At 36.6% G+C, this 12674-nt stretch overlaps 1 protein-coding gene across 5 annotated transcripts in view; it reads right to left on the bottom strand.

Annotated features, from left to right (window-relative positions):
- Positions 1-708: 708 nt before the first annotated feature.
- Positions 709-12674, bottom strand: part of LOC110465093 (5-hydroxytryptamine receptor-like) — a 154355-nt gene continuing 142389 nt past the window's right edge. For 4 of the 5 annotated variants that reach the window (XM_021520674.1, XM_021520676.1, XM_021520678.1 and 1 more), the window contains one exon: positions 709-3299. In XM_021520674.1, coding sequence (XP_021376349.1) covers positions 908-2272 — 1365 coding nt within the window. In that variant the 5' untranslated portion in view covers positions 2273-3299 and the 3' untranslated portion in view covers positions 709-907. Of the gene's footprint in view, positions 3300-3932; positions 4048-12674 lie in introns of those variants that run through there. The other variant, XM_021520675.1, reaches the window with a different exon arrangement.

A 12674-nucleotide genomic window follows, 5' to 3' on the forward strand; every position in this document is an offset into this window, starting at 1 on the left:
CTGTACTTTATGATGATAAATCAGTGATACTATTTATTTTAAGGACGTAGCATAACTTAACCCACACAAATCCGTCTTTGTGTACAATATCAGAACTTAGCTTCAGGTAATTGTGATAGGTCAGTTTCAGTGTACAGCTCCATTGTACAGTTTTGGAAGATCATACGAACTTAACACCATGTGAAATTGTTTAGATATCAGTATACCTAAAACAACACAATTCTAAAGGATCGCACTTCCATGACCAACCATTGCAGATACTCGACAAGTGTCAGTCTCGTGGAAAATGCCGATGACATTTCGAACTCAATAAGGCGATGTATACAGCAACACAGTCGTATATATAGCACTGTAATTACACAAGGGAGATAACCCACGTGTCAATTTGCAAGGGTGAGACTTACTCTGTGATAAAATACATCAAATATTGCATGTTATATATATTTACATATATATATGTTATCTTACCAATGTTTTATATTTTATAGACTTGTATTCCGTCTTTGCGTATTGCAGAGTTATCTTCTCTTGGTAGCAGGTATTGATTGTTACGTCATTGGTTTGTGGGAGAAAATTACGTCGTTTTCTCAAAAATTGATGACGTTATTCTCACAAACAAGTGACGTAACAATCAATACCTGCTCCCAAGAGAAGATAACTCTGCAATATGCAAAGACGGAATACGCTGTAAGATGATCAGGTCTACTATTCATAATGTCGTATCTTATATTACTCATATCACATACACTTTGAACCAGTAACTTAACCGAAAACGCATCCATGTTCCAGCACTCTGCATAATCCGACCAAACACTTAACTTAAGGTCAGCTCGACACAGTTTTAAATGCCATCATGCTTTCAGTGAACAGCATTGACGATAATGATGCCTTTCCCGTTTGGAAAATTTCATCTCCGATATTTTTTTGAGTATTTTCCGAACAGAATTTTCTGGAAGGCATTACGGAAATCCGGGCTGAATATTGTATAAAGTATCGGGTTCAACAAACTGTTGGCATACCCGAGCCAAAGTACAAAACTTATAAGTTCCTCGGGAATCTCTTCAGCGGCCTTGCCGACCAGGGGAGCAGTGAGAGCAATGATGAAAAATGGCAACCAGCAAATAATGAATGCCCCCGTAATGATGCCTAGCGTTCTAGCAGCTTTCCGTTCTCTTTTCATCTCTAACTTTTCTTTTTGTTTCTTTGCTTTGTCCTGCTCTTTGTTTACTGCTTTCGGAATCATTGCAGTTTTTGCGTCATCGAATCCATTCGTGTCTACTTTTGAGTTTTCATTCTTATCATTGTAATTTTCATTACCGTTGCAGGATGTTTCGTTCACAGTTATCTCCGTATTATCAGCGCTGTTGTGACCATTGCTTTTGGGCGAATTAAAGAGCAACTTGCTCTTTGATGAGTGATCCGATTTGATTTTCGCCTCAGCTTTTTTCAAACTTTTTTTATGAAAATTTTTCCTCCGAATTCGTCGTCGGGCGACTTGGAATATTTTAGCATAAATGATCATCATAATGAGAGTGGGAACATAGAAGGCACCAAATGTGGAAAAGACAGTGTAGCCAATGTCCTGGCTAATGAGACACGTGCCCGTCAGCACGGGACTGTTCGCCGGCTCCTTCCATCCAAACAAGGGTGGGATTGAAATACACATACCAACCATCCACGACAGCGCGATCATGGAAAGTATCTGCTTCGCGCTCCTATTTCTGACGTAGTCAATGTTGGTAACGGCCCAGTAACGGTCTACGGAGATGGCCACCAGGTGCAGTATGGAAGCAGTGCAACATAGCACGTCGAACGATATCCACATATCACAAATTTCCGGCCTAAGGAACCACACAGTACTGATTTCGTTCACCACACTGATGGGCATGACGAGGGTGGCGACCATCAGGTCGGCCACGGCGAGCGATAGGATGAGATAGTTGGCAACATTATGAAGATTTTTCTCCAGGATGATGGCCGCGATCACAAACACGTTACCGATGATGGTGGCGAGAATCATGAGCCCCAGAATAATAGAGGTTGTTATCAAGTGTTCTAAACTCCTAATCTGAGGGCCGAAACCCTGGAATCCGGTTGTACCATTGGTGCCACCTAGCGGATTGTATGTTGTAGAATTAAACACTGAAGACGCCGTAGTCTCGTTCTGGGTAGAGACCGTAGACAATGTGACACTGGAGTATGTGTCGCTGTTGAACAGTCCAAGGATGGACGCGTTCGCCCCATTTTGTTGCATGAGACCCATTATAAGCATGTTAACGTTGGCGACTGGTGGCAGTTAACAGTGATTTGGTTCCGTATATTAGAACGGGTACTACACCTGCATAGTGTTCACTCTTACGAGGAAGTATTCGATACCTTAACCCTATTTTGTGGGGGTAAAAATGGGAATAAATTAGTCCCTAAAGAGTTTGCAGTGACTTCCAATTGTACAATTGTTTGAGCTCGCTTGCTTCTAGCCCCTGCAGAGGAATGACATCACGACCGAAACACATCACTCTCTGGATTCTTTTTCGATAAATTTCACATGAGATTTGTTAAAGTGCACAATGACTTTTCCCAAATAAAATTATGTGTTCTCAATAGTTATCCATTGGAAACAAATCAATCTTCGTTTTCTTGAAAATAAAACTGTTTCGTTTCCTTAATTGCGTATTTAAAAAATGTCTTCTCGTCGCGTTCCTAGCACGAGCCTAGCACGAGCTGAGTAATCCTTATTGCAACTTTTGATGACAATCTTTCCTTGTGTCCTTGTAAAGGTCGATATAAATGTTTCGCAGGTTTTTATTGAATTATTTCCTGCTGTTTTCTTTCCGGGCCAAATTAGAAACTCGAAATAGTATTTCCCGTATAATTACTAACACAGTGAGCACGTGGCATACGTGTCCGAGCGCAGCGACAGCAGGTCGGATGCCGCACGTGTACAAGTCCAGCGTTGTTTTACTAGTCCGACACAATGGACGGGAAAGGTACGTTTCCAACTGTGGTAAAGGTGTGTAGGTCGACCGTAGAATAGTTATAAAGAGTACCAACCACTATAGCACTCCAGTGCATTTCTAACAACATATGGCTGACTATCCGTCCACCTCGAGCGGACGCCAGAGTCTTGACTACAGATGGTGGTGTGACACCTGAAGCAGATATTTATGTCAGCTACTCTCATCGTGTTAAATCAAATCTGGAATCCTCCGTGACGTAAGACCTCCCAGACAGGCTGTGTTCCCAACGTACTGATGTTCAGTCCTACCATCATAGTCATGGGTGGAGTTAGAAGAGATTATCTGAAAAGAAAAACAATGGACGTCATTTGATTGTATTTAGATAGGATGTACATACATTAACACAGATGATATTACAGTCAATTTGTCATTTGATTGCATTTAGATAGGCTGTACACACATTGACACAGATGATATTTCAGTCAATTTGTTTCTAACATATATGTATAGGCAAACGCTAATTGTTTACATATACGTCGTGACTGAAACGAGCAATTCAAATCCTGATACAATATGAACCTAGGGATAATGTGTAGTTAATTTTCCCTGAAAGTTAAAATGAAGATAAAACATCGTATGTATATATTCATGATTCGATTATCAAGTGAGTAGAGGAAGACAAAACCATCGTGTACAATTACCATTTACCAACTAGTAAATAGATGGAAATAGGGCCTTATACAACAGCGGTAAAGCACGCACACAATGATAGCAATCTCACAGCTGATGTGGATTATAAAATGGTTATTAGTTAGTCTCAATACAACACCATTAGGCAATTTCGTTTATAGCTACAGAAATGTTTGACTGACCTCAAAAAGAGAATCATTCATCTGAAAACGATACAAAGCACATATTATAACAGTAATTATCTTAGCATCATTTGAGCGCGAAATCATTCGTAGTTATGTGTACCTGTTATTGAACCTCGCGTGGTGACAGGGGACGCTGTCATTTAAATAGAGAATGGTGGAATCGTCATGTTCGGTAAGCGGCCAAGAGCTACTGTGGACATGGGAGATCGTCAGAAACACACATACCCAGGAGACGTCGCGTGCTCTAGTAACAACAGGGCTCCATATGCGCATGTTCAATTGCCTGACCACGCCCACCGCAGCGGCGTAAGTGTTACATAATATCTGAACCCGGATGTTTGTCACATACTGCCAGCGCTTGTACAATTATGTATACAATCAGATATTTCATTTACGCATTTAATTAGCGATTACTGCCATAACATGACTTTTTTATTATTAAGCATAATGGTACGAATAATAGTACGAGCATCAGTATGAAAACATGGTTAATTGATTACACCAAATTTATTCTACGTTTTTTTTGTAATTAGGTTTTTTTCGCATAATTTAAAAAGGCAACTGCAAAATTACAAAGAATGTACGTACGAACATATTTGTCATTATTTTGCTTGTTGTATGAGGCAGAGTAACGACAAATACCGCTCATTGCTAACGTGTTCTAGATGGGAACTTTGTTCATTCACCTTTTGAAAATGCAAATGTAAAGAAACGAAATGACAAAAATCAACCAAGCGTCAATTATAATGGAATATCCTTAACTCTTCAAATATTTTCCCACGTCTAATAAATTCTCTCATCACCCATAGCTATGCTTGATTTAATTATTTTGAACAGGTTTTGAACAGCAAATCAAGTGTTGACAACAATAAAATTAATGAAATCACAATAGAGATTGATGACGTTACAATAGCAAATGTTGTTATAGTTTAATAACAACATTTGCCTTCGAAATGCATTTCAATGGAAGGATGCAGAGCAAATATAAATATTCTGACTTATCGAACTGCATTCTTCGGTATTCATAAACAATGCTACTGCCAACTGGACTATACACACATTCCAACCATAGTTCTTGATCGAATCATGTGACTTTTGTAAGCCAACACAAATCTAAACATTTTCTTCAGGTTGGTAAATATGGATAGTATGCAGAGTCGTATATTTTTACCAGGAAAATGCTTATATTTGACGTCTCAATGACTAGTATGATATGCACTCTATCACATTTATCAGACAAATGACCGGTAAAAGCGTGTGTACACTGAGATGTAAGATTGTATGTTCGAAATCGCAATAAAATCGACAATACGTTTTGGCGATGTTTATTTAAAACATCTGTATTAATGTGCTAGTTAAATTGAACAGACAGAGAAACTTCCAGTGGCAATGAAAGAAAATAATCTTGATACGTGTGAATCTAGATGAGGGGGCTCATAGCCTCTTGAGCATCTGCAACTCCAAAAATTGTATCAATCTTAGGTTTTGCATTATGCTATTTTGTATAACACACAAGACTTGCTTAAACAATGACGCTATACCAGTGCATATTGTTAACACTATTCGTGCCAATTTCGATATTATCAAACTTCAAATTATAACAATAATGCATTGTCAACAGTAAATATTGTTGCAATTACTCTAGAAACGTTAATCTTAGACATTGGAATCCATTGTGTATTTTATATAATAGATCTACAGGTAAACATTATCGTTTCCCTCGGAAGATATTACAAAGCCTCGATGAGAGTGATGACAACGGTACTTCTGTACTTCGGTAAATAACGGTAACATTGACTGTTACACCAACACAAACGTATTCTTGATACTCTATTCTCGTCCTTGCCCATTGTTTGTGGTTTTATTAAAATACGTTCAGAAACGAAGCAACCAAAAAAAAAGTTTTCCTCTAAAACTTTCAGAATTATTTGTCGTTGACCTTGACCTTGCCACCTAGAACACAAACTCGTTCAAAATATAATATTACATGAACCACATAAAATCAAAATTTTATCAAAATTAATTGGAGATAAGTCTTTCAAAGCGACAACGGTTGCTCAAAAAATTGCATACACGAGTTAGGTAATATAAAATTGTTTCAATATTAACATGATACATGTACCATTCCACTAAAATATATACGGATCAGATATGTACTCTTAGCTAATCACAATCAGCGTATCCAGCATTCACATTTAGACACGTGTTTCCATCTGCAGTACAAGAACGACGTCACGTATATCGTGTCACATGACAATATAACGTACCGGGCCCCGGGCCGCCGCACCCCCGCCTCCCCAGATACGACGCGGGCATAACTCACACTGATACAAAGCGTGCCAACATGATAAGTAGATTGGCTGAGGTAAACCCGGCAGGTACAGAGTTCATTAAAGTCGCTGTTTCTCTGTGATATCCCAAACTAACGGTTTATCTGTTGTAAATTTGTGTTTTTTTTTAAATTAAATAATACAGTTACAACATTAACGGGTACTAATTTGTGTTTGTTATTTTCGTAATTCTTCTCGGGAAATATCGATGTTTTCTTTAACCGACATTTCAAGAACATTGTAATTAATTACGTGTACATGTAAACATGCACGCCTCGACGAATATGCCATACGGAACTGAAACAGGGATCGGTTCCAATTACAAAATGTCTACCTGTATCGCCTGTAGTTCTTTAAGAATCCAGTCTATCACCATGTAAGATTGCCCACGAGAGTTCGTACAAATAATAAGGTAAATGTTTAATTCATAATAATATCATTTAATGACACAGCCTTAACCATTTCACTCAATACAATACATATTCCACATTTTTAAGTTGGAATCGTCATGGTGTTTGAATAAAGAATATTTACGGTATTTATGTAAATGCACTGAATTGCCGTTCATATTTACCAAAGCCAGTTTAAATCCTTTATGTTTCACCATCACGAAAACGAAATAAATACTGCACAGATCTCCTTTAAATATCTGTTCGTTTTCGTGTAGATATATGTTTGTAGACAAGAGTGCCAACGGTGCTCGATTCAACAACACACAAGTGTTACATGATGTTACATGTAGGCGATTAAGTTCAATATTATAAGTTTTTCCATGATAATGTTAATAAACCCCATGAATGGCCCGTGTTCAAGTTTCAGTGGAACTCGTGTTACACACGAAGTACTCATGCTGAGGATCCATCATACTCTCGCCCCTCTGTCGAAATAATAACAAGAAAATTATGACGCTTTAATATAACTGTATAGGATAGCACTAATACATCATGGAAACTGTCTAAGACCGGGCTCGTAACCATGTTTTTAACGACCATACAAAAGTGCGTTCCGTACGTTCAAACATTTCGCAAGATGTAATCACACTCGACATTTCCATTTTCTGTCCTATCCCTTCAACTAACATCACGCGTACTCTTGCCCGTACAAAATACATTAACTCTTACAAAGTATGTGTAATTACAAGTAATAAACGGGGAAGGGGTCCTTTTTTATCAAAACATTTATCCAATTATCCTTAATCCATTAATGCTGGCATTTTGTCGTACAAAAAATTGTCTAATAAATGATAAAAAAAATGTTGGTCGTCTATACTTTCTATAATTGCTTAGTCACCAAACTAAATATAGTTGTGAAGAAACCTGTATATGTCCACAATAAGGTCAGTCAGACTCCGTGGTGATCTAGCTTGTATAGCGGTAAATCAGATTGCTTAGTAATCTAATTTCCATAGTGGTAAATAAAACTGCGTTAAGACATTGTTTAAGTAGGTGTAAATCAGACCGCGAAGTGATATAGTTCAAATAGCGGAAAATAATGATATATACATATATAACCACGCAGTGATCTAGTTTCCATAGCGGTAAATCAAACCGCGCATCGATTTAGTTCCCATGGCGGTAAATCAGAATGCAAAGTGATATGGGTTTCCATAGCGGTAAATCAAACTGCGAAGCGAAGTGGTTTATCTCATAGACATTATTCGTCATGCAAAACCTTAGCATAAACAAACTTTAACACTCCAACACGATATAACAGTTATATAGCACATGTATGTATTTTGCAGTTAGTGCGAAAGATAATATTGTTAAATTCATTTTGCTGTTGTTTTAATTCCGTCATCTGGTTTTTACTTCTCGACTCTCTGACAGATCCCCATTCCGGTTAAAATCACTGTAGCATTTTATGTATTGTGACCACATCATTATTTAAACTAAAGAAACATTTATTTGGACCCAATGACCACTACACGTTGGACACATGACCAGCTTAGATTACCCTATGGGGTCACTTTTCACAATTTCCTAATTAAATAGATATCAATTACATGTAAAACAGACAATGTATCTAGCAGTGTACATGGAATTCTCACAGCATATTTACCAAATAAACAACCTTAATTCCTCTTTCCACTTGGTGACCGATATACACTGAGAACTTGAAAATCTGAAGTCTGTAAGAATGTTTTCTTCGCGCGCTAATGGTTTATAGGTTTTGAAGAGCATGTCAATAAAACGTAAAATCGATTGTATCGATCATTTAGAAGCGATTGGTACAGAAAGCACAATAGCTGACAAACTGTATTGAGAGTTGTCGTCAAATGGCCATGACGTTTATAAGAGAAATAACCAGTTTTTACATAATGTAAGTGTAGGTTTACAATATAATGCCTTAACACAATTGTATAGACGGTTACCGTCTAATAGGTAGTTAAACTAGACAGACGGAGATACCTGCTGACACCAGCCCTACCAAGCACGAATAGGATGTGTATCACGCTGACAACAGACCTGCTCATTCTACCTTGTGTCAGGTGACCGCGTTCTTCTCGGTGCTACAGTAATTACAACCTCTAAGTGTTCCATTTTTAATCCTGCTTATACCTTATCAAAGGTAATCGCTGCTTATTTACAATATCAAGCATTTCTGTACAGACTAGGTGACTTGTTGTAATCTAGTAAAACCTAGGATGAAGACAAATATGATAAATCTCATATTCTGAGGTCCGAATACGAGTATTCGATTCGAATTTCACACAAACAGAACATGAACTAAGGAGACAAGATTTTTCTATACTGATGAGACCTCAAAATAATAGAAGTTGATGAAACATCACAATATCAAATCATGGAACCATCGAGACCAGCGAAACTAAGGAGTCACCAAAACAACAGGAACCAATAAAGCAACAAAATAATAATTAGTGAAGAGACATAAAACCGAACGGAAAATACATGATTAATCCTATGGAGCAGACATATGCTTATAGCTGCAGAGATAAACACGATGCTTGGTACTGTACTAATATTAGCAGGCTTCTGGCATTGCTAGATATTACATGTACCTATGACTACGTGAAAAACCAGCTTACCTAAGTATATACTTAAGTATAGAAGTGTTGGCAAAAATAATAAATGTTACATTACCGTCATTTTTCTGAATTCCTGCTGATTTAAAGAGAATATCCAAAGGAAATCATTTCAGTTGAGACTGATGGTACAATTATACAGTTGGCGTCAGCTTACCAACACACAAAAGAGCTTTGCTGTGAAATTCGGTCATAATTTACTGATAAATACGTGTGCTCTAAGAACCTACTTGAAGCCTTGGGTGTGTGTTAGTTATCATCAAACATACCACAGAGATACAGCACAAATATACATAATACTCAAGGACCCCAGTATAGGCTAGTAGTTCTGGAAGTCATCATTTCGACAACATAACATGTTCTGAAACTTTGATATGGAGATAGATGGTTTTTGGTTTAAAATGGTTGTTTTGTCAACGATGACGTTACCACTCGGAAAATACTATGAACTTGTCAGCTTTATACAAAGTGTGTTGGATTTGGTGGGGAAATAATATCGGTAATCTGAATAATGACTATTAGCAGTGTTTCACGACTAGCTGATCTAAATTTGTTTTTATATGAAGATGCATCTAAACAATTATTATAAAAACGACATTTTGGTCGATCTCTTATATTGACATAAACGATTTAAGATCAATGTGATATGTCCTTTAAGAAGAAAATAATCTATGAACTAGAACCGAATAGCAAATGCAAAGAATAGAAATAATAGCACGTTGTTGGGCAATAACGTCTCTTCCCCAGGACGTGACATTTGCTTACATGGTATCAAAAAAATACCCCTCCACAAAACGTTACGACAAGCACACCGATATTTGTTTAAGAATCGTGTATTGTCAGTTGAAACACATCAAAAACCGTAGCTGATGGCATTTTTAATGTCAATGTTGATTCCTACTTTCATTTCTATTGTTAGTGATACATGTAAATATTATTTTTTAGTGAAAAAGTTTTTACTCTGGATAATATCATAGTATTACATGAATAACTTGATACTTCCGGTTAATAGCATGATATTATATAAATGTGTGTGTACTCCGGTTCTTTTCGTATATATCATAAGATTGTATCAGTTGTTCTGATGTTTTGGCATATAATATACTAATTTATCAGTTTAAGTGTTTCCATCCTATCTACAAATGTCTTACCGTGCGACAGTGAAACTTCAGCAGACTATGTTCTCCTCGGAAATTTAATAACACATATTCTAACATATACTCATGAAATTTAGAACGTCCCGGCAGCAAACTGTTGTTATTTTTCTCATTGTTTCCTTATATTCATCTGTATCTAAGTATGTACCCAGCCTTAATGCTAAAGTTGCAACACTGTATATTGTCAGTAGAGCATTGATCAGCTCAAAAGATGCCAAGTACGGTCACATTGCTTATCATACATATATTTTTCCTTTTTCATTTGTATGACATACAGAGACAATGCTGTACAAATGTACAGAGAACGAGCTTTATATATATACAATAGACAAACGGTCCCGACAGTTGTACAATGATATTGTATATAGATCTATAAAATGTAAACAATTCCCCTTTGATAATGATCTGTGGCTTACCCGTTAACCAGGTCAGTCCAGCAACATTAGTCATATCTGAACTAAGTAATGTAATATAATTCCAATATAAAAACACCGAATGGAAATGTCTGTTCTGAATAGTATAACAAACATCAGCAGGCAGTTTGTTAATAGACGTTCCAAACAATTCAAACTCAAATCTCCAATAGCATAAAGACTCCAAGCATTCCTGGATAATGATGCTGTATCAAGACTAGTGAAAGATATTGTAAATAAACAAATAAATTGACAACTAACTTAACAGTCTGTGTGTTTTCAGCTATAAATACACCTTAAGTGTCCACATGCCACAGCAGATTTGCTATTCTGGCGTTGATACTGCGTATCAGTTTTTCCAGAATAGATTCTTGCTTTGATTTTTTTCTGATTAAGCATGTGTCTATTGACGTTGAGTTCAGATCGTGACCTTGTGTATTAACGATGCGATATTTTGTACCTATTTTACTTTTAAATCTTAACTATGATATATACAGCTCCTGTCTAGGTAGATGATGATGATGATGATACATAGCGTTACAACGCATACTTCCTTACAATCCCCAGTGGAGTTATGACTTTACGGTAGGACAGAACGACTATTCTTGATCGTTTCAACGTTCAAAACGAAACATTAAAATCAAAAAACAAAAACACATCATAATTCTAAGTTTTCACTAATTGAATTGTTTTAGAGTTTGAGTATAAAATGATATTTAAGATGTGTAAGCAGAAATCTTCAAATTTATAATTGATACAGTTTGCAGTAATGTAAGAAAATTGGCACAAATATATAGTTACATAAACGATAAAGGTTAAATTGCATGTATTCACGGTACGTATATCAAAGACATGCACATTCTGTTAATGAGCAAATCCATGTATAACAGCGAGTATAGATGTATATCAGAACAGCTTTACCTCTGTTGAATAAAACTTATAGCAAGGTTATGTAAAGCGCGTTAATGTACAATACTAAATTACAGATAAAACAAGTGCTTCGCTCAGTACTATATGCTATTCAACAGGGAAGTGTTAAAACAAAACTGTTTCACCGGTAAACATCACCACTGAATGTCCGTTGAATAAAACGGCTGGCATACGGCACCTCGACAATTTGCCAGTGACAAATGCAAGACTCTCCCGAAAGACATCGCAGTCTAAATAAATAAGCAACTACACGTTTTTAAATTTATATATCGTTCTGATACTAATGAAATGCTTCAATATTAAAATTAGAACGCCCACGGCTTTAACCTTGGTACCCTATAATCCCCGACACTTGGTAAAAATCTTGCCAACAGGGATTTACATTGTCAGTTGGAGGTAAACTATGTCTAGCTTATTACATTGTACATATAATTACCCCCACACAGTCAGAAACTGACCAGAGAAGTTGTTCTCCTATTCACCTTTCACTGAAGTATTAGCAGAAAATGATACATTTTTGTCTCGTTTGTGTACGATAAGATCATATTATATAGTCGGATGTCTAGCGTGTTTGTAGTTTGATAATATAAGATCAACAGGTTTATACCTCCTTGCAGTCAATATTTATTATCATTATAATAATTACATGCTATACAACATACATGATTCAGCAAACCTGCTCAATTGTCTGGAACATTGTGTTTAAATAATAAAACATATCAACAAACCCAACCGAAACTTGATACGGGTACAATATGAAACCGGAGAGACAAGAAATAAACAGATTTGTGAAATATGAGATATATTCAGTCTATGAATTCAAAAAATACTCGTTCAGTAATATAGTATTTGCAGTACTGAAATATTTTGATGCGAAATAAATACTATATGCCAGACATTGTTTCTTGTGTTTGTTATAACGATATCGAGGACAAAGTCGTTGGGGGTAAACATGTTTGTTAGTATTTG

This window comes from Mizuhopecten yessoensis, unplaced genomic scaffold (genome assembly GCF_002113885.1).
Source record: "Mizuhopecten yessoensis strain PY_sf001 unplaced genomic scaffold, ASM211388v2 scaffold11053, whole genome shotgun sequence".
Lineage (NCBI taxonomy): Eukaryota > Metazoa > Mollusca > Bivalvia > Pectinida > Pectinidae > Mizuhopecten > Mizuhopecten yessoensis.